General features: G+C 44.5%; 1 protein-coding gene across 2 annotated transcripts in view; it reads left to right on the top strand.

Annotated features, from left to right (window-relative positions):
• USP13 (ubiquitin specific peptidase 13) overlaps nt 1-24,958 on the top strand; it is a 324,868-nt gene that overhangs the window by 278,154 nt on the left and 21,756 nt on the right. For both annotated transcript variants that reach the window (XM_085635387.1, XM_085635386.1), the window contains 2 exons: nt 13,140-13,302; nt 19,980-20,064. In XM_085635387.1, the coding sequence (XP_085491513.1) occupies nt 13,140-13,302; nt 19,980-20,064 (248 nt within the window). The remainder of the gene's footprint in view (nt 1-13,139; nt 13,303-19,979; nt 20,065-24,958) is intronic.

Raw genomic sequence — 24,958 nt, 5'->3', positions numbered from 1 at the left:
GCCCCCAGTTCATCTCCGACAAGTGGGTCACGTTTGCGAACAGGAACGGCATAATACTCAAACGCACCTCGATATACCACCCATCCAGCAATGGACAAGTAGAGAGGTTTAACAGGGTGCTGATGGGCTCCATACAGGCGGCCATCACAAGAGGCAAAGACTGGGAGAAAGAGGTGCTCAGCACGGTATGGGCGTACCGCATCACCCCCACCGGAACGGGGTACAGTCCCTTCCAGATCTTGCGGGGACGGCAACCCTTTACCAAAGACAATGTGGCGTGGCAGGAGAAGACCATCACCAGCAAATGGTCTCCAGCAGTGGTACAGCACAACCTGCAGAAGGCACAACGCATCTATACGGAACACTACAACCGCCACAAGAGGACAAAAGAAACGGCGTTGGAAAAAGGGGAGTGGGTCAGAGTGAAGCTGGCTGTCCTTAAGCGGAAAGGAGAAAGCAAGTACTCCCCACCCCTCAAAGTAGAAGAAGTGTATGACCGGGCGGCTCTGCTCAGTGACGGTAACGTGTGGTCACACGAGCGCATGGCCAAATGCAATAAGATCCTACAGTGGCCCCGAGAGTGCACGGAAGGGGAAACCCCGGCAGAAGGGGGGATAAAGGACACAGACGCATGCGAAGGAGGCCCCGGAGAAGACATGGGCGGTGAGCAAGAGAGAGAGAGAGACAACTCAGGGAGAAGAACCTTGGGGGAGACCACGAGAGAAGATGGCGAGGTAAAAGAGAGAGAGAGTCCGGGCACTCCGAAAGGTACCGACGGAGGCCTGGTCACAGAGGGAAGCCGAGAAGGACATTCCACTCCGGTAAGACACACCCGGGGGGGAAGAGCAGTGGTGAGACCATCCAAGTTCAGAGACTTTGAAATGGACTGACCTCCGGGTCGGGGACTTTGTGTGAGTGGTATGAAAAGGGGGAGATATGTAGTGTCGCGGTCTAGTGGACGCGCGCACTACGGAGTGACGTAGAGGAGCGTAGCGGCCGTTCGGACGCTACTGCGCATGCGCGAGGCATAGCGCGCGAACGAGAGACGCGATCGGAGCGTGTTGCCCGGCGCTCGCTCTATAGGTGTCTAGAAGTTGCAATAAAGGTTCCACCAGCACCTAGAACGTCTCCTGCGAGTCTGTGGGGGTGAGTAACACATACCAGGCACCCTGCAACATTACAAATGCGGTCAATTATTTATTGAAACTTGTAGTGCTCGTGAGTGTGGCTTGGCCATAAAAGCAACTCTAAGAGGACAAGCACAATGGGGTTATGTAGATTTTGATGGAACAACTAACTTGCAATAATAGGCAGCACACTGAACCTGCCACAAACGTAGTTCTTCTGCTCTATTTAGATATGGGGGGGTTGCGAGCTTTCCTCTGCGGGGCCTCAGATGCCATCCTTGCCAGGGCCGCAGGTTCACAATGACACAATCACGGTCACCCTTGTGGTGGAGCAACCATCACTACATTTCCCTGCACGGGCCTGCCAAGCAGAGAGGGTTGGCTTTGTAAGACTGAGAAATAAAACACTGGCCCTGGCGTTTTCTATTTTTAAAAACAAGCTCCCGCTTTGCAAGTTTGCTTTCGACTAACAAGGAACTTTGCTGAGCAGGCCCAAAACAACGTGGTGCCCTCTCAGCTAAGTGCTGCACTGTCAGAGAAACCACTGGGCTTTAGTTGTTCTGAAGGCTTAAAGATATGCCCTGGACTGGTGGTGGGCCCTAGGCCCACATGCTATTAATGATCGACACAGACACTGTATGTATGCGGTCACGTCACTTGTGTCGCCTGCGATGGGTGTGTGTGGGATGCATGTGTGTCCACTCCTAGGAGGGAGTGGATGACTAACCAAGTGTCTGCTGAGACACTACAACGTGTCCAGCACAACACTACATTCCTACCAAACTTTGTTCAAAATAAAACATTCCATTCCCATTTATTAACTTTATTTCGGCCTCTAGGGCCATAAAAGTGCAGACAATAAAACAGATAATATCCACTTGTAATTAAAAAGAGGGGCAACTACCAAACATCTTGTACAATAATCATCCCACGAATGAGAGGAAAAAACACACAATACATGAGAGTACAGCGGGGATGTGAAATGATACATAATACTATCATATACCTGTTAAAAACAGAGTAAAAGCAGCCATCCTACGATGAAATGCAGTCTAAAATTTTTACAAGGATAAAAATATAGGACTACGATGCAGAACCCAGAGCGTGGATACAGACTTGCTCAACCTACGCGGGTTCATACATTTATTCTTCCCCATGTGATCTACTTTAAGGAGGCCCGCCGAGTGTGCCACATACAGTTTAAAAATCGTGATACAGCAAAGACAATTGGTGGGTGAGTGTCGTACTTTAAAACTCTGTAAGCCTCTATGCAGCGCACGAAGCCTAAATTCTTACATAGCTGGATTAAGGACATGTAGTTCATACTCCTCCTTATTGTTGCATGCAGGACATTCACCCGTTTGGTCTCTCACCCATTTGCTAGTATGCGCTAATAATGGAAGGGTCCCCAATCTAAATTGCCCATACAATTTCCTGGCCAATGGGGGTTGAATAAAATCCCCCAAAATGCCCTTGCTGTATACATCTTTTACCAGTAGAAATTCTGCTGTTAAACGACCACATGAAACAACAATAAAGCAACGTCCAACTTCTGGAAACAAACTTTTCACATAGGACTCCACACAGTCTCTTGGTCCTGAGAGGCAGTCTGCAGGACAACAGTGGACGGGTGCAGCGGGGAGCAGCCAAGCATCTCGGCACACGTCCATAATTTAACCAGAGTCTACTGGGCACAGACGATGAGTCAATGGAGTCCGGATTCCTTGGCAGCCTGTCCGTCAGATCAATGTCCTCTCGCACACTGCTGGATGAAATTGTGTGCTTTGGCGGTGATGCTGTTGGTGTCAGTCAACTAAACGATGGTGCATCGAAGCTTTGGTGGAGTCCTGCTGCAGAGTCTTCCCTTGAGGTTTCTGGGCACTACGATGACCAAATCGGCCGTGGCTGGAATGGCGATAATGTTCAGGACGTTATCGTCCGAGGCCACGGTGCCTATGGGTACCTTGTCAGTGGAGCCGCTTCTCGACCATCTCTCGTGCGAGGATCCCTGGGTGCAGGAATGTTCTGGAGGCCCTTGTGTGGGGCTGCCACGATAGTGTGGACCGTGGCATCTGCGGTCAGGAGCAGGGATGCCGTCCGAATTAGACTGCCAATGCTCGGGACTGGACAGTCACACTGGGAAGCGTTGGAGAGAGACACGGTTCACGCTGGCTGCGGCTTACTTTTGGTTCACCCATTGGGCTGTCTCCAGGGACGTCGGTCTGCCTTGGTGGCTGTCTGGTGTCTCTGGGCATGCTCTTGTCTTGTAGTGGTCTGAGTCCTCGTTCTTCTCCTCTTGTTGGTCTTTTCAGCGCACCTCTGCTCGTCCGGTTCTTCCTGGTGACGGGATTGTCACTCTTCTTTGCGCTGACCTCTTGCCGATCCAAACCCTTCCTCAAGGATCTTCGCGGTGCTCCTCTACCAGGATGAGGGGTCACCTTCACTCAAGGGTGTTGTGCTTGCACCTCGAGCCTGTGCCGTCGTGGTGCCTGCTCCTGCCTTCGTTCCGGCATGCTTGAGGGGGTCGGTCACTTTGTGTGACGTGCTCCTTGCTTGCTGTGCGATGTGGCATCTTTGGAGCACATGTTGCAGTGGCAGCTGGCCATGTGGAGTGTGCAACTCGCCTGTTGCCTGTCTTGGGCCACTGACAACTCCGTCTTGAGGCAGTGTGAGGGAGGACACACTGTGCTGTCTGTGGCCCACTGCGGGGCGCCGCTGGTGCAGTGGAGATGTGGAGTCTCTCCCTCCTGCATTAAGGCCACGCTAGGCCTTTTACTTCCCTCTTTTCTCCGGTGAGCACTGGTCATGTGCAGCATCTCTTTTGCTGGCACCTGGTGGGCAACCAGGTTCTTCAAATAACTTGCTCTGTGAGTGTGTCCCTGCTCTTCTCATTTGCAGTGGTGGCAGAGGGCCACTCTCTTGGTCATTCATCTCTGAGGGCACGCCTCGCTAAGCCTTGTGCAGTCTGGTCTTGAGCGGGCAGTCTTTCTTCTAGTGTCCGTGTGCACTCTTGGACCTGGTGACTGTTGTTGCTGGCTGATTAGCAGGGCCTTGCATATGTAACAGTCTCCTCTTTGATTGGGGAAACTTTCTGGCGGCATGCAGTGGCAACAGACCACCATGGGGAATGCAGTACTTCCCTCCCTTTTTTGGGAGAAAGTCAACCAGTTTGTTGTCTCTGCTCAAAACCACTAGGGGCATGCAGCGGTCAGTGTGTTGCTGGCTGATCAACTAGTCCCTGCAGTGCTCCAGGAGCCACTGTGTTGCCTGCTTGCAGTGAGGTCACAGGACCGAGCATACTCTTTGGTGAACAGGGCAACGTTGTACATAGCAGTGTTCAAAATGTGGCTATTTCTTTGCAGACTTATGCTGTGGTCTGGTACCGCTGGTCTATAGGTGGCCCGAAGCGTCACTTCTCAATGTTCTGCCGCTATCACCTGATGATGTTGGCCGCAGCGGGCAGTCAGTGCGCCTAACTGTTCTGTGCTATGCTGCATGGCTTGAGTCCATGTAAATTGCAGCTTGTCAATCACATTATGTTCACCTGGTCGGGCTGCCTAATTATCCAGTCACGGTGCAGTGCAGCAGGCAACCACCAGGTGGTGCTGCAGTCACCACTTCAGTCAGGCTATTGCAGTGGCTCGGGCAGGAAGGTGCTTGAGATGCAGGCATGGGGCATGTACAATGCTGGCGAAGCCCCAGTGTCTAGCCGTAGCTATTCCCAGCACGGCCGCCTCAGAAGACTTTGTATGGTAAGTGGTGCTGCCACGTTACCTTAATGAACCACTGTAGTCTGTTTTATATGCAGGCAGTTTCTATGTGGACTGCTCCCTTTCCACTGGTGCAGTAATTACTAGTGGCCACTGGATGGAACTGCTGTTCACTGGGCTCTTGGCAGTTTTCTTTTCCCAGGCTGCGGCAGGCTTTCTGTGTACTGCAGATATGGCAGGGCATCGTATTGAGGCAGCAGCTGCCTGGGCCGGGTGCAGTGTTTCAGAGTGGGCACTAGGTGGGCCAGGGAAGACTCTCTGAAGAGGGGCTGCACCGGGCTGGAAAGGTCAGTGAAGGGCTTCCCTCAATGCAGTGTGGCAGGCAGCTTGCCCTGGCTTTGTGGTGCAGGGTGCTTTCACCGCATGGGGCCAATCTTCTGGGGGCAAGGCTTCTTTCCATGGGGAGTTCCATCAACAGCCAGCAGACTGTATCGACGGCCACTTGCCAGGCTGCCGTATCTTCTCCTTGCACAACGCGGTTCACAGCAGGCAAGTGAGGTCAACGACCTAGGAGTTGTGAGGCCTGTTGGTGGGGCTAGCAGCCGTTCCATGGGTGGGCTGGTTTTCGGTCCTCTGGGTTATGGCATGCGTTGCTTGTTTATCCTGAGTTTCGCCCAGTCTGGACCGCAGGATTCATGTCACTCGGAGCTGCTCCTTGGGCTGTGTACATTGCAGTAAGCCCCACTAGGTGGCGCTCTGGGTGTCTGCTCTTGCTTGTTGGCCGTTCCAGCGCTGTGTGGGGTGACTATTTTTGGACTTGCAGGTGGGCAGACTAGTGGTTGGTGAGGGCGGCAGTAACAACACATGGAGGCCCTTCTCCCCCTCAGACAGGGAGATGCGATGCCGGGCAGCCTCGCGCACTCCACTTGTAATGCCGGTCGGCTTGCTTGCAGGCAGAGGGAGGGCTTGTCTGCAGAGTCCACGGCCTGGTTGAGGGGTGGCGGGCGGCTTATGTCCTTTCGTAGGGCCCTCTGGTTGTGTCGTGTCATGCCGCACAACTTGCTGCTCAGCTCTCCCCTTCCTCTTAGGCACCAGTTTTTTTGCGCAGCTCCTTGGTTTCCACTACACGCCAGGCGGCCACTTCATCACTGGCCCCGGGCTATGCTTGTGGCTTTCTCCCGCCTTGCTGGGCCATGAGGTGTCACTTTCTTGCACTTCTCCTTCACGGCAGACAGATGGGGGAGTTACAGGGAGGTGTGGGAAGCAGACGGTCTGTCCCTGCTTCTCCTCCAGTGAAGAAAGGTTCATTCATTGCGCCTGCACTGGCGACGTCTTTCGTGGGCAGGCGGTGGTAGCAGTGCTCCGTCGAGCGGTAGTCTCACCTACGTCAGTTGGCAGCGAAGCGATACCAAGAAGTACTGTGCTGGGGTACCTTAGACGTGAGATGCACTCCTTCCCCACGAGTCACAGATGAGTGGTAGTCAGCAAACACATGGGGTTAGACCCCCTCGTTGCCATTGTGGTGTTGTGGGCCCTAGGCCCACATGCTATTAATGATCGACACAGACACTGTATGTATGCTTAGTCAACTGGCCACGAGCACGTGTACCCGGGCCCTTTTATTAGCAGGGTCACATCACTTGTGACGCCTGTGATGGATGGCTGTGGTATGCATGTGTGTCCACTCCCAGGATAGAGTGGCTGACTAACCAAGTGTCTGCTGAGACACTAGAACGTGTCCAGCACAACACTACAGTGGGATTCTCTAAATATGGCTGCCAGCCGTCCACTAGGGGAGCAGAAGACATAGCCTTTAATGAATTTGTGACCCTCTTGCTGGTTCTAAATGACCCTCAGTGTCACTGAAAAATGAATCTGCTTTCAACAGCAACTAGGTCATTTGTTCTTTCTAAAGGCCTCGGGATTCAAGTAGTGCAGACAGTGCCCCACCAGATGTCTCTTTTAGGCCCCTCGATGCAGTGACGTAGCAGTAGCGGAAGGGGGGGTACTCACCGGGGGGCATGAATTTTGGGGGCAGCGGCCTCACCCTGCTTTTACCTACGGCTGGAATCGCCAGCATCCCCCTTGCTTTTATATGTGGCTGCCGCGGGGCAGCAAACGTAGGGACCGCCATGGGTGGCTAAAGGTCTAGCTGCGCCACTGCCTCGATGACTGCACTTGGAGTCTGGAATTGGAACATGACACCATGGCCTGCGACTCTTGCAGTTCTATATATCCTTAGGCCATCATGTAATAGTGGGCCTAGTGCCAGTAGAGAGGCTCCCCTAACTAAATCCCTCTCACAAAGGTAGCTCACCTTCCAGGGAACTTTCTCCCAAAGGATCTCCTCACAGAAAGCGCTGAAGAAAGGAGAAGTCTTCTTCCTCGAGGACACAGCCCTGCATCTTCATGCTCTTCCCTAAAGCTAAACTCTTCCTTGACATCAAGTGATCCCCTGGTGCCTAGAAAGATGGGAATGGAGTCTCCTCGTCCATTGACTGACTTCAGTTAGGTCGAGGCCTTCAGGCTAATGATGCTTGATCTTTTGAGGTAGGAGGTGCAACATCTGAGCCTTTGCCCAATGGGAGATAATTCCTGTGGGCTTAGCAACTCTGCCAGCTCCTATCCTACCCTGATACCTTCCAATGCTACACATCTATAGGCTTCGGGCCTAGTTTCTAAGGCAAAGTCGAAAACACTACAGGCAGCGTCCCTGATTCACTTGGACCCCTTTTTGGCACCAATCGCAACTTTGGCCATGGTGTTAACTGCAGCGGCGGTGGAGGAATCTATAGGAGAAGGTATCCTCTGCATGGCAATAGAGAGGGTCAAGGCCAATTTTAACAATATTTCCTATTGTCTACACCTGCAAGGCACAAAAGTGTGCCAATACGCGCTATTGTGAACACCTCCAAGGTAATAGGTTTGTTTATTTGGAGGAGATGTTCAGTTCAAATAAAATGCATTATCTATGAAGAGCAAAGAATATGGGTGCCTGGAGGATGACGGCTCCGAAGCGGATCACCTCCCATCACCCTACAATACTGATGCTGGCATCTCTTTGGACTTACCAAAAGCCAGCAGCTTGGCTTCTTCATCGGAAGGCAACATTTTCTAGGCAACTGGTCCGGCTTCAGAGGAAAGTACATTTTTTTTACAACCGTCATTTTGAAGGCTGCAGAAGCCTTAAGTGACTTTACCTTCTGCGGAAGCAAAATCTAATATTATGACGGACATTTTTTAATTCTCTGTGGCGGCAGCAGATCCCTTGCTTCCCTTTAATGGGGCCCTCCTAGATGTTAGCATGGCTGCATGAAAGAAACTATTTTCTGGCAGATAGCCAGATGCCGTGAACCCGCTCCAAGTTACCCATATTTTTTGTACTCCACATATTACCCGAAAGTCAAACTTTTTAAACATACACATCAGTACAGAATACCAATGCCTTTCTCCCATTAAGGGACTCCAAGAAACTTGATATCTTGGATTGCAGAGTTTTTGCTAATAGTTTGACTTTCCGCATGGCTAAAGCCACCTGCCTTCTGGGCAGATATGTCTATGCCTTATGAGGACTAAAACATCGCAGTTATCAGCCTGCCGGACCATATGAGAAAACTATTCTGTGACCTGGTGATTGATGGCTTGGATACACCAAATCAACTCCTAAAGTACGGCTGTGACTCTGCGGGCACCGTTGCTTGATATGGCACTGGATTTTCAGGAGTTGTCCATATCATGCTCATGGGCATGCTCTTTGACTGCTAGCATTTATTTAGCGTGAAGGCAGCCTTCTCTTTGGGATGCTTCAAGAACAGCAGGAATATGGCTCACACCGTGAGCCTGGCCTCCCCACATGGCAATCCCACCAACTGTATTGGACTGAGCAGTCTCGCCAAAGGCAGACATCTCAGCCAATGCAATCACCAGAACAATTATAATTCCCCTTTCAGCTCAGGGGCTGCTCCAGGGCCCCTACATGCTGCGGTGAAACCAGGCCCAACCTTACTCTACAGTCTCTGAGACCTCCCCCTCACAACATCGCCCTCAGGTGGGAGGAAGGGTCCCCTTTTTGTCACCCTTTGGGAGACAGTTGCTCTAGACTGCAAGGTCATCAAACTGACTCCTGGGACACTGTCCTTCCCTTCCCTTCCTATCCTCTCCTCCAGACCAAGGGGGCCATAGCGGTGGTGCTTCTGGAAGAGAGAGAGATATATTGTTGTACTCCCTTTAGTTCTTGGCCCACAAAGAAGGACATCTGAACTCGTTTATCCGTCAGGACAAATTCAAGATGCTATCCCTGAACCAGGCCCTGTTGGCCTTGAATTTGGGGAGATTGGTTGTCATTGCTGGACATCCAGGATGGCTATTTTCATCTTCCATTTTATCACATTGTCATGTGCTACTTAAGGTTCACAGTGAGATTGCAACGCGATCAGTTTGCACTCCTCCTTGTCGGACTGATGCTTCTTTACGGAGGTACTGGTGGTTGTGGCAGCTTCACTGTATTTCGATACTCCGATGACTGGCTGATGTAAGTGGAGTTAGTGGTGCTGGTCCAAGAACATCTCTAGCAGACGATGACTCCTCCATGTTCTGGGCTTTACCTTTCAGTGGCCAAAAGGCTCACCTCACTCTTTCCAGAGGTGTCCAATTTGCTGACATCTGTCATGCTACTAAACGGTCATCCTTTCATACTTTTGTCTAGCACTATTGCCTCATGTCTCAAGCGTAGCTCAATCTCACATCCAAGGGTGGTACTGCTTTGGAACTCATCCGTAAGTTGAAAAATCTGTTGGAAGTTGGATCCAAAATCTGTTGGAAGTTTGATCAGTAATCTTTCTGCAGATTCCTCGTTACTCCCTGTCTTTCCCTATGGAGTTAGCGCTGTGACTAATAAGAGACTGTAAGGAAACGGGCTTTTTGCGGGCCCCCACACTTTTTGCCCCGTTTGGACTACTAACAGCTGTTGTTTCGACTCTGAGAGTGAACGGTGGCCTGCTCACCAGACCTCAGTGCCAGTGTTCTTACCCATTACAAAGTGTATGTCCAATTGGCTATTCCTAATTGGCAAGTACTGACTTAACTTATACGTCTCTAGTCTATGGTGCCCAGGGTTTCAAGGGCATGTAAGACAGTGTCCACCCAGGGGTGCAGTACTGATTGTGCCACCCTGAGTCTGGCAGAGTACAAAATGGCTCCCAGTCTGCCACTGCAGGCTGAAAGGACAGTGTCACACTGCTAGTTCGAGTTTGTCATTCAAACCAATGACAAAGCCGCCATTTCCCTTAATAATATATTTAACTCTCCCCTAACGGAGGCTTAGCGAACCCTATGGCAGGGAGCTGTATATTATTAAGTGGGACATATATAGTAATATATGTCTGAGCAGCAAAACCTCCAGATTGTTGTTTTGCTGGGGAAACGTTAGTAGCCACATTGGCTAAAACAGGATTACCGGCTGGCATTCAAGTCTGGCTAACTTCTGAATAGGACTACCTAACTGGGTACCTTAAGGTACCAAATGAATCATGGAATAAAATCCAACTTGATGCCCTGGTCGAAAATAATTATGTAACAAAACAGTACCTAGCCGTCACATTTAGGGTGCTGTATTGGTTTCAACAGACTAAGGACTTTCGCTGATTTGAATAGTCATAATTATTTATTTACTTATCTTTTTAAGACTTTTTTTGCAAGTTCATTTCATTACTGGAGCATGTCATTCCATAAGACACACCACCTTCACCGATTCTTCACACATATATACAAAATGTACAAAACATACAGTTTACACAAACAATATTTACAAAAAACAACGTAAACAAAATTGTATTCAGGTTAAATCCAGTCAATATTCAAATCAATAGCCATGTGGGTGATTATTCCTAACAACTATTCATCTCAACTGTAAGGGCTGTTGCCTACTGGGTACACATTTGTGGCCTGCTGGGGCAAGGCCTTTTGTATAACTTGCTCCCAACAGTAAAGAAATGTTCAATTCTTATTCTATCCCAGTAGGGCCAAACCTCTCCTTCTGTTGGCACTATTAAAGTTAAGCACTTTTAAAAAGTTGTCATTCTGTGATCTAGCTGATCCAGTGACCCCGCACTGGCCCTGGCCAACAGACAGCTGTCTGTCCACCTGGGGAGATATGGGAACGACTCCAAGGCTTAAGAACAAAGGCAGCTGCTAAAGGGCGAGGTGTTACCTGCCCTCTCAGGAAGCCATGCAGGGGGTTAGCCCAAAAGGTGAGCTTCAAACGGGATGCCACTTTTGAAGTGCAAATGGTGATAACACTACTAAGCATGCCGCCTTTTGTTTATGTAAACAAGCTGGAGACAGGACCAGAGAGGGGAAGCCAGTCCCCAAACCAGTTTTCCAGTGGGCTTGTAGCCCTTAGGTAGCCACACCTCTGGGATGGGCTACCAAGCTCCTCACAGTTGAGAGAACGTCCTGACATCTTGAGAGTGGCAAGAATATTGCACTCTGGGATTGCCAAATCCACACATCACCAGAACTTTGTCACCAAAAAGAAGGGGGCCTACTAGCCCATTGGCTCCTGGCTGCATTGTTCCCTCAAGGCACTCTCCCGGGATAAAATGGGCACCCCTAGAACCCTGGACATTAGTTCACTCTAGATCTTGGAAGAGGACCGACAAAGGACTGCCCTGCTGCCCTTGCAATTGCACAAATATAGGCTACACCATCTGCCGGACTGCACCTGCTGCACTTTGGGCTAGCAAACTTTGGACTGTGCCTTTGGCTTCTAGCTCAGGGTAAAGCGGATTCCCAGACCATAGCAGAGACTCAAAGGATCAGCCTGCTGATCTCCTGGAACCAGCTCCATGACACAAGAGGTGAAGTAGCCAAGACTAACAAGTTGCTATTTACCGGTGAAGAAATGCTGCTAGCTTCCGCTGGGAATCTTGAGAGACCGAGACCGATCTTCAAGCTCCAAAAGTTGCACCCAATTTCGCTGTACCTGGGAGTGTCATAAAAGTCTGAATTAGTCACTCCAGAGGGACACCAGCCCCCATTAAAGAATTTCACTTCAACCACGGGTATCAGGAGACCAGGAGCCCAGCTGCCGCTGACCTTTGACCCCCAGAAAGAGGACTATGTCGTTCCACATCACCTGTTAACCAACGGACCACCACAAAGGCTCCCCTGTCGACTGCATCACAACCGGAACATCCTTAAATATCTTTTCATCCTGATTCCCCAGCATCAGGACCACTCCATTATAGTCTATGGTAGTCATTCTATAAACGCTGGAACTGGACTGAAAAATGCTCTAGTGGCAGCTAACTGTCCAAAACTACCCCACTAGCCCCTTAGAACTACATCCTGTTGGATTTGGTCACACAAGTCAGGCCGGAGAAGTTGTACTAACTTTTTCAAACTTTAGAAAAGTTTACAAACTGTTTGTTGACCAATGCTTGTTTGTAGTTGGAATTAAAAGTGATAAAACCTTTGAAAAATCATATCTCTGGGACCTTCGGATTGATTTTGCCCACATTGCACTCTAAAAATTCATAAAATTACCCTCTATTTTTATAAATTGATGTCTTGTTTCTTTCGTGTTGTGTGGCTTTCTTATTCTGTTGTTTGGTTCTGTTAAATGCTGTGTTGCTCAAAAGCCATAGCTACACAGGGTTGAGCTTAAGGTTGTTCAAACAAACCTGACTGGACCCAATAAAGGTTTTGCCAGTGTATTTCATGATAAGGCCCCACAGCCATATCATAAAATACACCTAGATGCTCACAGAGACCAAACTATGTAAATGTGTTATGTGCTGTATTTGTCGCTGTTTTTGCTACTCGGTTCCTCTCTGCATGCCTCATTTGGCACATAAAAAGTGCCATTAACTGATGCCAGCACCCTGGTTTGCTTCTAGTGTATGCTGATGTTGTTATGTCGGTAGGCGGAGGGTGAAATCACAGCTGAAGCCACATGGTGCCATGTGGTGGCCCAAGAGAGATTTTGCTAGGCAAAAGCCTTTCTGGACCACTCTGAATCCTGAAAGTATAATTTTTGGGGTGAGGAATCTGTGGAAGAATTATGTAGACCCTACAAACATTATTACTTAAGGTAAGTAACATTTAATTTGTGGCTAATGGCTCCAATGGAAATATTTCAGCCTTCTTATAGATCAGAAGAAATTAACTTCCTCTGGTGAATGGTTTTTTACAGTCTCTATGTCCTAAATCTTTCCTAGCTGTCTTCTTTATGCTGGTATCATAATGCTAGAAGAGTCCCAAAAATGAAGTCCATCCTAATGAAGTATCCATTTCTTGCCAGAATAACAACTTAGAGCGGGCTCTGGATTGGATCTTCTCGCATCCTGACTTCGAGGAAGAGAGCGAAAGTGTTTCCGATGTCAACGAAATGGAGAACAATTCCAACGCCAACATTGTTTCAGAGACTGCACCGGAAGGCCCGCGCGTCAGAGATGGACATGGAAGTAAGTGATACCTACCACATTTTGAAGGTTGATGTGTGGTTCCATGAACCTTTAATCATCTTGCCAACTCCTCCAACGAGTAAACATGCCTTGGATTCATATCATAGGCATGCTGCATTACACAGTGTGGCTGTAGTTATGGTTTATTTCTATGGAAGACCTGCAGTGAAATTTCTTTCTACAAGGGATTGAGACTCGTACATGTTAGTATGCAGGTGTTCTTCTAAGGTCCAAACCTAGATATGAAGCTGCTCATTCCTGTACAGAGAATTGATGGTCACACGTGTGGTTACTCCCTTAGTTTTGCTCATGTGACTGCATGCATGGCTCTTTCTCTATTGTTTGTGAAAAGGTTCTTGGATCCAATTGGCTGATAGTATGGCGTGTGTGGCGGCAAGATTGGAGGAAGGACATTGAAAATGATCTGGGAGGCACCATTAGTTGTTGAAGAAGAGTGAAAAATACTTCTCGTTGACTCAGAAGCAAACAAATATTGGCTAAAATACCAACAACTATAGATAATAAGGATGCTATATGTTTACTTGCGTCTCTTAGGTCATGCAAGTCCAAGGTAATTTGAAGTATCCTGTTTACATACAACTGGGGTTTTTTCGTTCCCTTTCTTGCAAATCTTGGAACACTGCAGACAATAATAGTGAGAAATATCAGAAATTAGATATGCAATTTCTCTATTCAAACCTACAAAAAATATTTTCAGTTTGTGTACGATATTAGACACAGAAAAGAATGAAAGATAATTATATAAAACATAATATATATGGAGTATAATAAAATATAATATAGTGGAAGGAGAGCATCTTTTCAAAGTATTACCTTGATGTGCTTAGAAAACCAGTTTAAATTTAACATTTGTTAACAGAATGTTTGATTAGAATTGCATCTCCTTCGGTGTGTTGCCACTATGATTTTTGCAGAACTGCCTATGAAGAGTAAAAATAAGATCATAACATTTTCCTTAAAAGCACTCTGCGCGTGTGACCAGTTTCATGTAGCTTGGCTGGTTTAGAAGAACAGCTGATGACAGCAAAGCTTGAGTGTTACAACTTGCAATCTTCTGGTTTCTGTAGAGTGCTAAAAGCTACCAGAGCGCTTGGCAGACGCCCTTTGGCCGCCATCTCAGGACTGGTGCAAGATGACAGGGCCGCGTTGTGTGCTGGCGCTGCAAGCAAGGCATTTTGACGCATCTGTGCATCTGTAATAGCTTATTACATGCTGCTGGTGACATGTTTTATTACTATAAATGAGTTTCCATGTCAAAACGTGCTTGGAATATGAAAATAAAGGACAAGTCATTATAAAGATGTTCTGGCATTACAGTTACCATAAATAGTTATATAAGAACAATAATTGTAGTTCGATGAAGTTTTCTCTGCCTGTCACCTCACTTCCTGTCCATGGAACTATAGCTAGGCTTATGAAAGTGCAACCAACCAAGCTCCAAAGGTGAGTAAAAGTCATTCAGCACCAGAAAATCCAGAGATGACCATGAAGGTTTTTTAGACACCAAGTAGAAGTAGAAGAAAATATCATAAAACAGATACAGGGGGATTATTCTAAATCTTTGTTTAGTCAATAAGATAATTACCTTTTCAGGTCTCTAGGAAATTCTTAAGTTGATGAAACTTCATGAAAACTATGAATTGGAATGCAAGTTGTTTGATCCTCTTTACCAACTCCTCTGGTATCAATCCTCGACGGCTTCCCTGCCTGAATATGCTGCATAATCGCAAACATTCATTCTTGATTTTTTTCGTTGCCTACAAAATCCATCAAGGTGACGTAGTTGGATGCACCTGTTCATCCAGCCTCCCAAATCTGATCAACAATGCAGAATGCAAACCCCTTTCATAATTGGGTTGTGTTTGACTGCTAATGCTTAACTCACTTGCCCACACAATGCGATCTCAGCCAAGTGCTGTAATACTGTTAAAAAACACATTATATTGTTAACGTTCTTGATAACAGTGAAGCTGCCAAATCTAATGATCTCTGAAAACACTCAAATTAATTTGTAATACTACCTTTGTTGACACATATGTAAGTTACACTGACTAATTTATGTACCAGGAAAAGATTGAGGTGAAAAGTGTACTCTGTCAGAAGTTGTGGACATTTCATATGGTCCAGAGGACATGTCCTCCTGAAACTCCCCAGAAGGATTATATATGACTTTTTTTGAAGATAAACATAAGTAAGAAACACCTCATCCACAGCACCTGTCAACCACTGAAACCAAGCATAAGTAGACATTTTATGGTGGTCTGTGGCCTATACGTATCTGACAGGAGGGACAACTTCCTTTAAAGACTCTATGAGCTCCACAGAACGTCTGAGATTTGCCATGAAACAGGCCTTTCTCTTTCACTGGCCATTGGCCATGACCTTCTCAGCCTCCCGTGAGGAGTGGAAAATGTGAAATGAGTCGGGGTACTTGTAAGAGGCAATGTAGAATGACCTGGTGCCAGGATTATGTTGTCTCATTTGGTACTATAGAAACCGCATCTGCTGTCTAATGAACTAGCTGTGGGCAATCTGTGAAACAACAGTGAAGGGGGTAAATTGTAAAGCAGACCTGAACCCCAATCCTTACGAAAGGTGTCTTTTTAACTGCTCCTGATGCATTTTCTAATTGGAAAACCTTTCCAGTTAGGCCCGATTCCCGAAAGAATCCATGAAGAAGTTCCAATGTGCAGAGATTCAATTGAAGACAGAGCTGAGGAATGCTACTCTACAGGGACACCAGTTGCTTTGTGCTGTCCTTGTGGTTCCTTGAGAATCCCTCAGCAGATCATTGACAAACCTATTCTATGATTTATCTAATACCTTAAATCTTTTGGTACACACAATATTACCACATCTGTTTGGCCGCAACAGAGTCAACCTTGATGACATTGGGTCTCTTAGGTAACCTGTGTGACTGCAGATGCTTTTTCAATCCTTAACCTCACTTTGTATTATGTCCTTCACAAGACTGCAGATGGCAAACAGGCTCTCTATGATTTCTGGGGCATTGATGTGGAGATTGTACTGCTCCAGGACCTGAGCCCTCCTATGGAGAAGGTTCTCCAAGGGGTCACTCTTCCCAAGGTAACTAACATCTACTTCTGTCACGTCTCCAAACATATATCAATAATTACCTTGCAAGAGACCTAATTTATAGATAACTCCCTCACTATATTTGATGAGATGCTTTCTTTAACTACAAAGTTATAATCAAAAACAGGGAGCGAAGGAAAGAAGGCAGTAAATGTTGAAGAGGTGAGACATCCTTGGTTGATCCCTATTCAGTGAACTCAAATAATGGCCTTGTGCACAGAAGTGATCTACCAAACTGCAGAGGATCACATCTCTTCGTATGAAAATGTTGGACGGTTGCACCTGTAAATTATAGCCCCAAGAAATCTAAATAGCAGATTTTAACTTAAGGATGAACTCATGTAAGATCATCAAAACGTATAGGATATTTGGAGAATTCAACTAATTACTGACAAAGCATAAGATGGCCATGTTGTGGACATACTGTTCACAGACACACTTAACATAAAAGAAATGGATCGAACATTTTAAACATAGGTGCAGTTGGACCAGTGTGAAATACTATTTAGGTCACGAACAATGACCACAATGGCCTATTCTTTTCAGAAATATAATTTTTTATTCATTTCTTCATTCATGTTTTTCTACCAGTTAAACATATTGGGCAGTGTCTTAAGTATACATATCTGTAGCATTTTTAGGGAAATAGGGTTGTAGTGAAGTATAACTGAGCCTTAAACCTCTCTGCATTCCTTGCAGTACCTGCTTTACATTATTCCACCTTTTCAGACATTTGAAATGTTACGGTTGTTGTAAGAATTTGGGTTATTAATAGAGAGGGGTGGAAGCCCTACTCAGATAATAAACAATCTGTGTCAGGCAGAACCACAAAGGACACTAAATTAGCCTGTGCTTAACCCTGTGGTAGAATGGCACAAAAGCAGTCTGGCTTAACAATGTATAAAGTATTTATGTGGCACACATACAGAAATAAAGTGAAAACACAACACGAAAAATACCAAACCAATTTAAAACAATAGAGTTAATGATAATATATAAAATGACACCAAAAAGAAAAACATCCAATAGAAAGAACTTTTTAATTTTTTGTGAAAATATTAAACCATCAGTGAAAACAGCACCAAAAAGTGCCCTTGCAGGTATTTGGTTGCACTAGACTAGAGGAAAGTCACAAGTTCAGACCAACTGCGATAGAGCGCAGGGCGGATGCTGGGACCAGGTTAGTCCCGCAGAAAAGTTACCTTCGCAAGGTTTCACGAGAGGAGCCGCGGGAGGAGGTTCGTGTTGACAGGAGCCGCGAAGAGCAGGTTGAGTGTCGCAGAATTTGTAGTGCAAAGAGCCGGTCTTTGCTGAAGCTTCACGTTGGCAGTTTTCCTGGGTGGTCGTTGTAGAGATGGAGATCAAGTCTTCGAGTGAGTTCATGTTGCTGATGCCTTTGGCAGTCATTGTCGATGTGAAGAGCAGGTCGTCTCTGGAGATTTGTATTGCCGGTCGTTGTGGATGGTCACTGTCAACACAAAGAGCTGTTTTTGATAAAACCTCACGTTGGTGGTCATCATGAGTAGTGACTTAGTGTGAATCAGCCCATTTGTGGTCACACAGAGGCCAGCCAAGGGTCCAGGACCCAGGTGGGACCTCTTGAAGCTTAGGACTCACTCCAGCAGAGATCAACAGCAGGGCTCACGCAGGTCCAGTTGGTGCTGGTCAGCTGAGCAGTTGCAAGGAGGTCTGTGGAAGTTGTTGTTTCCTTGTAGCTCACAAAGGAGGCTAGCTAGCCTTTGGAGTCACTGTAGTGGTCCTGGGTTCATGTAAGCAGATCCAGTCTTCCTTCCTTAGAGAGCTGGGCAGCAGACAGTTATTCTAACAGCAGAGAAGCAGAGCATTCCTTATTCTAAATCTTCTACAAGTCCAGGATTGATCTGAAGTGGAGTGTAAGGGTGCTGTTTTATCCACAGTGCCAGTCTTTATGTGGTTGAATCACCCGACCTACCCCCAAAACTGGTTCGGATCAGTTCTTCCATGTACCCTGGTCCAAGCTCCAAACTGTATAAGGCAACAAAAGCATGGGCAGGCAGGGTGTCAGGTTCATTTGTGTGTGCTGGAGGCTGTGTAAGTGGGCTGGGTGCAACCCTCCCCAGTCATCCTGTCAAGATTGGTCATCTTGCCCGCACCTAGGCTGCCCTAAGACATGTTTTAAAGTGCTACTTTAGTGGGCAGCACAATGAGTGCTGCAGACCCACTAGTAACAATTAATTTAAAGGCCTGGGGTACAGGTAGTACCATTTGCTAGGGACTTGCAAGGAAATTAAATGTACCAATTAGGTGTTAGCCAATTGTACCATGTTTTAGGGACAGAGCACAAGCGATTTAGCACTGATTAGCAGTGATCAAGTGCACAAAGTTCTATAGCCAACAAAAATTAATTCAGCAAAACAGGAAGGATGAAGGCATAATGTTAGGAGAACTACCACCCAAGGGCGTCAGGTCTAATATGTAAATTAAAGTACTGCATATTATTTACCACTGTAAAAATTCATTATAACACAGTGCACAGGTGGAATTACCAGCACGAATTGGTGATTCCAACCCTGTTAATTCTGCCTACCTTCAGAGAACCACTCATATTATGTGTGCCTGTGAAGGAAGGAAGTCTGTGCCTCTTGGACCTCCCTTCAGCCTTTGAAATAATGGATTATTGCATTCTTCTGTATCACCTGGAATATATTCCTAGTGGTGTTTTCCTTTTCTGGTGGACATTGAGGTGGATATGTTAAAAGTTAAAATGTAGCCAATATGAAGTGGTTAGTTTAATGTTAATTTGAATATTTAAGGGGGGGGGGTAAATATCAAATATCTTTACTATGAAATATTGCAAAAGACATGGACATCAATGTTTGTTTATATCAGAGGTTGTGTATGAATGTAGTATGCTGAGTAACATTAGTGTGAAAGTGTGAGAGAAGAGATATGAATCACAAGTTAAATCAGGATTATAAATGGGGACACTTTTCTTTGTCCCAGATTTCAGCCAATGCCAGATTGGTTGTGTAAGAGCACACTAAAAATTGATGTCATTGCCATCAACCATTATGAATTCAGGTGTCTTCAATTTGTTTGTCCCATGAAAACTCTAGATTACGGTTCTCCTACAGGATATGGGGTTAAATTCTTGATCAAGTGTCATAATTGTGTATCGTCTTTGGATTTATTATGACTGATACGATTGACATTGTTTATCAGTGCATTGCAAAAACAACCATGCTGCATGATGGATTGAAATGCAGGACAGCCATGATTCTGATAGCTTCTAGTTGTCTTCAGCAAAGGGAACTTGGACACTGTGGAATTATGTGATTCCACCATGCTTATAACATTTGTGGGTGGAAGCTGGGCCCAAAACATAAATCTCCTGGTTGATGGTACCCAGTGGATCTCTAGCCCACATTTCCTTCTAAACCTTAAGAATGAGTCAATACTGGTATACATGAGTTTAATTTCCATAAGTTCTGTTTTGAGATGCCTGACTATTTTATGTTAAAATAAGGAAAGTACAACATTACTTTTATTGTGCTTAACAAATGCCTTTTTGTACCCTACAGGATATGAGCTATTTGGCTTCATCAGTCACATGGGGACGTCAACAATGTCTGGTCATTATGTTTGCCATATCAAAAAGGATGGAAGGTGAGTTCTGGTAACAGTGTACACAATATTATTGTGGTATTTGTTTCTTGGAGAACATCTTTAACTTTTGTTGTAAATTAGGTTATTTTTGCTGTTTAATATGTGTTGTGAGTTTTATGTACCCTTTTCATTTCCTTTATAATTCTTTACTGTAATACAACATTGTTATTTCTTAAACAGTTTTAGTTTTAAGTAGCATCTGTCAAACTATAATTTTACTTTAGGGATCCAGCACAGAGGTATTTTTGAGAAACCAACAAAGTATATTGGGTCAGCCAATTTGAAGGGCACACTCACTTGTTTGTTATTTCATTAATAGGTGAAACCTAAAAGGCACAGCCAGCAAACAACATTTGCTGATCTCTCTAATGTATTCCTCACTGTAAGATAGCATCCTAATTGCTTGTGCTGTGCTCAGTCACTTAAACCCATTCTTTCTTAGCGGTTTTCTTACTGGCACTTTGTTCTAATTCTTTTGCCTTTTAGGTGCTTAAGCTCGCCTAACTAAAGAGGTTATTAGCTTACTTAATCCAGTCGGTAAAACCTTGAATTAGATAGTTGAGTCAAAATTCAGCAGTGAAAATTATCAAAGAACTGGAAAATATTTGATCTTTTGCCTCCTTGCCAAATGCGGATATTGTTGCTTCTCACCAGAAATCTGGTACTCCAAAAATTAGAAAGCAGTACCTAAACAGCCATTTCAGGGTCGTAAATGTAAGCTTTGTAATATATGTTTTGTAATCTGTCTAGCTGACTGCTTTGTTATTCTTGGGTTGACTGTCCATTTTAACTTTTTTCCCCCTATTATATCTTTATCTAACTTTTGTTTTTTAGTAGCTGGTAATCTGCTCAGTTTATTGTCCACAAATACCCTATTCTTCCTGTAAATAGGATAAATTGTGAGTGCACAGTTTGGGTTAAAATTGAGTAAATCTGTTTCTAAAATGTTCAGGCTTATTTTATGAATTTTCAGGATGGTTTGATTTAGTTTTCTTCTGTACCTACAATATCAACGTTTCTACAGTTGTTCAAAAGGTTGAATTTTATTCTGAAAAGATGTTTGCATGTTCTCATGTTGTCTTTTGTATAAATTTGCATATTTGTGCATGTTTTTGTTGTAAATTCTTCTATTTGTACATGCGCCAGGTTAATTTTACCTTTTGCTATATTTATTGTACATCACTGTATTCCACGTCTCTGCTTTCTTAAAACATTAGTGATATTTCATCATGTTTCATCTTGCTGGATGTATGGTGCAACATTTAAATTTCTATCTCATTATTTCCTTAGGAGTTAAATCACATTCTGTAATAATTATCCATGTTCCCTTTTTCATGTATTCTTAATAATAATTATAGTAAAATGTGTATACCAGCTTCTATACACTGTCTACTTTCTTAACATTTTTCTATGCTGCTTCTGATCCCCTTGGATTATTCACATAGTGTGATTAATTTTTTTGAAAAATATCAATTTATATCTAAAACTCAGGTTAAAAGTAGGAAATCAGTAGTGGATACATTCTTGTGTATATCTGATGGTTCTGTGAAAAAAATATAAGTGTTCTCTTTCTAGATTTTTCTGTCAAATTATATGTTCAAGTCTGGCGTTATAAATTTAGTGTACGTCTCCTTTTTGGTTTTCTGGCATTTCCTCTTAATCTCTATCTGTGTCTGAGTTTAGCAGTACACTGAAATCTTCTTCTGGATAGATGATGTTAGACTGGCATCCTTGGAGTGGATTTCCCCTGGACTTTTTCCCTTTTGTCTCCACGTTTTGCCAATTTCTTTGTTTGGCATAGGACTCTGAGCACTTTACCACTGCTAACCAGTGCTAAAGTGCATTTGATTCTCCCCTAAACATGATGACATTGGTGTATCTCAGATTGACATATTTATTGTACTGCTAGGTTCCTTGTAAAATGTACCATATACCCAGGGCCTGTATCTCAAATGCTACTAGTTGGCCTACAGCACTGACTGTGCCACCCACAGAAGTAGCCTTTCAAACCTGTCTCAGGCCTTCCACTGCAGTTCCTGGGTGTACAGTTTACTGCCACATCGACTTGGCCTTCAAAACTACTTTCTAATACTTAACTCCTGTTTTATTACATATAAGTCACTCCTAAAGTAGGCCTAAAGTAACCCTAAGTGCAGGGTGCCATGTAAGCACATGGTAGGGCATGTACTTGTATATTTTGCATGCCCTGGTAGTGACAAACAGCCTATTTCGTTTTTTCACAACTGTGAGGTCTACCTCTCTCATAGGCCAGCATTGGGAATTCCTTATTACACTTTTAAGTAGTAATTCCTGATCAGAGATGGGTAGCTTTTACTCGTTTCATATGTTTGGAACGGTAATAATAAATCCTCTGTACTGGTGAAATTGAATTTAACATTACTATTTTAGAGATGTCACTTTTGGAAAGTGAACATTTCTCTGCTCGTAGCTTTTTTGTGCCTTACAGCGTGTCTCCAATACACATCTGTGTCGGGTGACAGCTGCACTTTATGCATTCTCAATAGACAGCCACAAACACAGGAAGATGAGGCTTCTCTGCATTCTGAGCACTTATCTGAATTCTGATGAGTCTTCCTGGGAATGGAGGAATGGGAGGAGCTGACACTTACACTTCAATAGGTAGTGTCTTCCCCACACACAAACCACTGATTTACCCCCACTGATCGCCAGACAGACAGGACTGGGTTTGATATGCATCCTTGTGCACTTTATAGAGCTGCTTTTTCGTCACCCCCAAATCAAAGGGGTATATGTACTGGGTCTCTGACCCCCTAAAATATGACACTGCTGGACTTGCAACTGAGGCTCTGCCAGAAACCCTGTTGGGCTGCTTAAAGGACTTAACTTCTATACATTGGATTTTTGTCTTGTTTTGTTAGGAATATAATAATATATTGTTCTAAACCTGTGTGGAGTCTTTTTGTGGTGTATTCATTGTGTTACCGTGTGAGTGTATTGCACAAATACACATTGCCTCTTTAGATAAATCTGACTGCTCCGTGCGAAGCTACAAAAGGGTGAGCACAGGGTATCTTTTAGTGCATATATGGCTTACCCTGACAAGAGTGGTGATTCCTCCCTGTCCTGGGTTACCTCTGCATACCAGGAATCCCATTTCTAATACATGGGCTCAGAAAACTTTGCTAAATATAATAATAATGCTGTTATAAATCTCTCTTGTTCTTCAGTGGAAACAGATGAGATGACTACGGTTAAATATTTGCTTTCTTTAATCACTTTTGCTATTACCCATATTCTCTCTTTGCCGTCACCTGTTCCCAAAAATATAGTTCTCTGTGTTTATTTATTCAAGACCTCTCGTGTCATTTCATTTTTCTTAAGTACTTATTATTCTTTTTGTAGGTTTGCCCTATTGCTTTCTAATGGCTTGGATTAAACCTAATCCTATAGTTTGTTCTTCTTGCATAGTCTCAACCTCCCTGACTTATTTTAGTTGGTTTTACTTTTAAGTTAGCTTCTCTGTTTCTTCCCAAATGAAGAAAACATTGTTGTCCCTCACAGCCTTTACATTGCCTAGATCTTGAAGATAGACTAATCTTTGTTCTGTAAATTTGTGAAAAAAACTTCTCATGTTGCAACTTTGCTTTGCTGCTTTTTTCAATTTTCAGGTCGTTTTATGATTGATCCAATTCTAGTTTCAAGCGGTTTCTTAATTCCAATTCTGTTTTGTACCATTTTGTTCGGAACAAACTCCTAACTTTTATTAGGATAGGTTTGGGACTTTTCTTCTGGTAATTCATTGCGAAATATTCTCAGAGGTAGCCAACTGTCTGAAAGGGCTCTTTCAAATAATGTTGCCTGGAAAACCTTGCAATAAATTGCTTATCTCCTTTTGTAACACAAACACTTCTGGAATTACTTTCCAGAACGTGTTTATGTTGGCTGTTAAATGAAAAGTAAAAGATAGTGGTTTTATGTTGTATCTTACATTCTATTTGATAATTTCTTTAAATGCCCAAGTATCTTTTTACTTTTCTATTTCATCCATCCATCGATGCCAAGACTTCATTTCTGTTAAGTCCATATTTATTGCTGATTCAAGCTGCCAATTAGCCTTTCTCTTCAGGATTCATCCTAGCCTCTCTTTCAAAGGTGGGCAGTGATACCCCTGCAAGTTGGTGAACTGAGTGACTGCCAGCTTGGGGATGCCTCGGTGCCCTGAGCCCCTGTAGTAACCTTTATTTCGGCAAAACTATAAGAATGCACCCACAGAATGTTTTTTTAAATACACTATTTTCACGACAAAGTGAACTTGAAATTATATAATTGAACAATATCTACAAAATGTATATTTTATGCACACCAGGACCTAGAGAAATCCATACACAATGTAGAGCTTTATTTGCAGACGCAAATGAATCTTTTGACTATCTGGGAGTTCTCAGTATTCTACTGCTCTCTTACTCTGATCATGTTTCTCTTTCCTGACTGCATCACTTTCCCTTTTATGTTGGCTACCTACATCTTCTCTGGTTCTCTCATCTTTATCTCTCCCCATTGTTCCAACTCCATTTAAACTACCTCTCATAATTAGTGCTCTGCTTAGAGTCCATATCCTGGAATCGTCTGTCTTTACAGCATAGGTGAGCAATTTGACAACTTTTAGTGGTCTGATAAACTTTGCATCTTCTTCATGCTTTTTGGATTTTTAATTCTCACAAGATCTCTAACTCTCACTCTAGTGGCTTTCACTGTATGCCTCTTGTCAAACCTCAATTTCCATTCTTTACTTTTTCATTATTTTCTTTTCTCCTCTCACTCACCAAAACCCCATTTTAAGAGGCACCCTATTTCACACCTCTATGTGGCACACAGTCAGTATTTGTTTATTTATTATGCTTGATTAATTAAA

This window comes from Triturus cristatus, chromosome 11 (genome assembly GCF_964204655.1).
Source record: "Triturus cristatus chromosome 11, aTriCri1.1, whole genome shotgun sequence".
In the NCBI taxonomy this organism is placed as follows: Eukaryota; Metazoa; Chordata; class Amphibia; order Caudata; family Salamandridae; genus Triturus; species Triturus cristatus.
The sequence above is the reverse complement of the archived record's forward strand: the minus strand, read 5'-3'. Positions and strand labels throughout refer to the sequence as shown.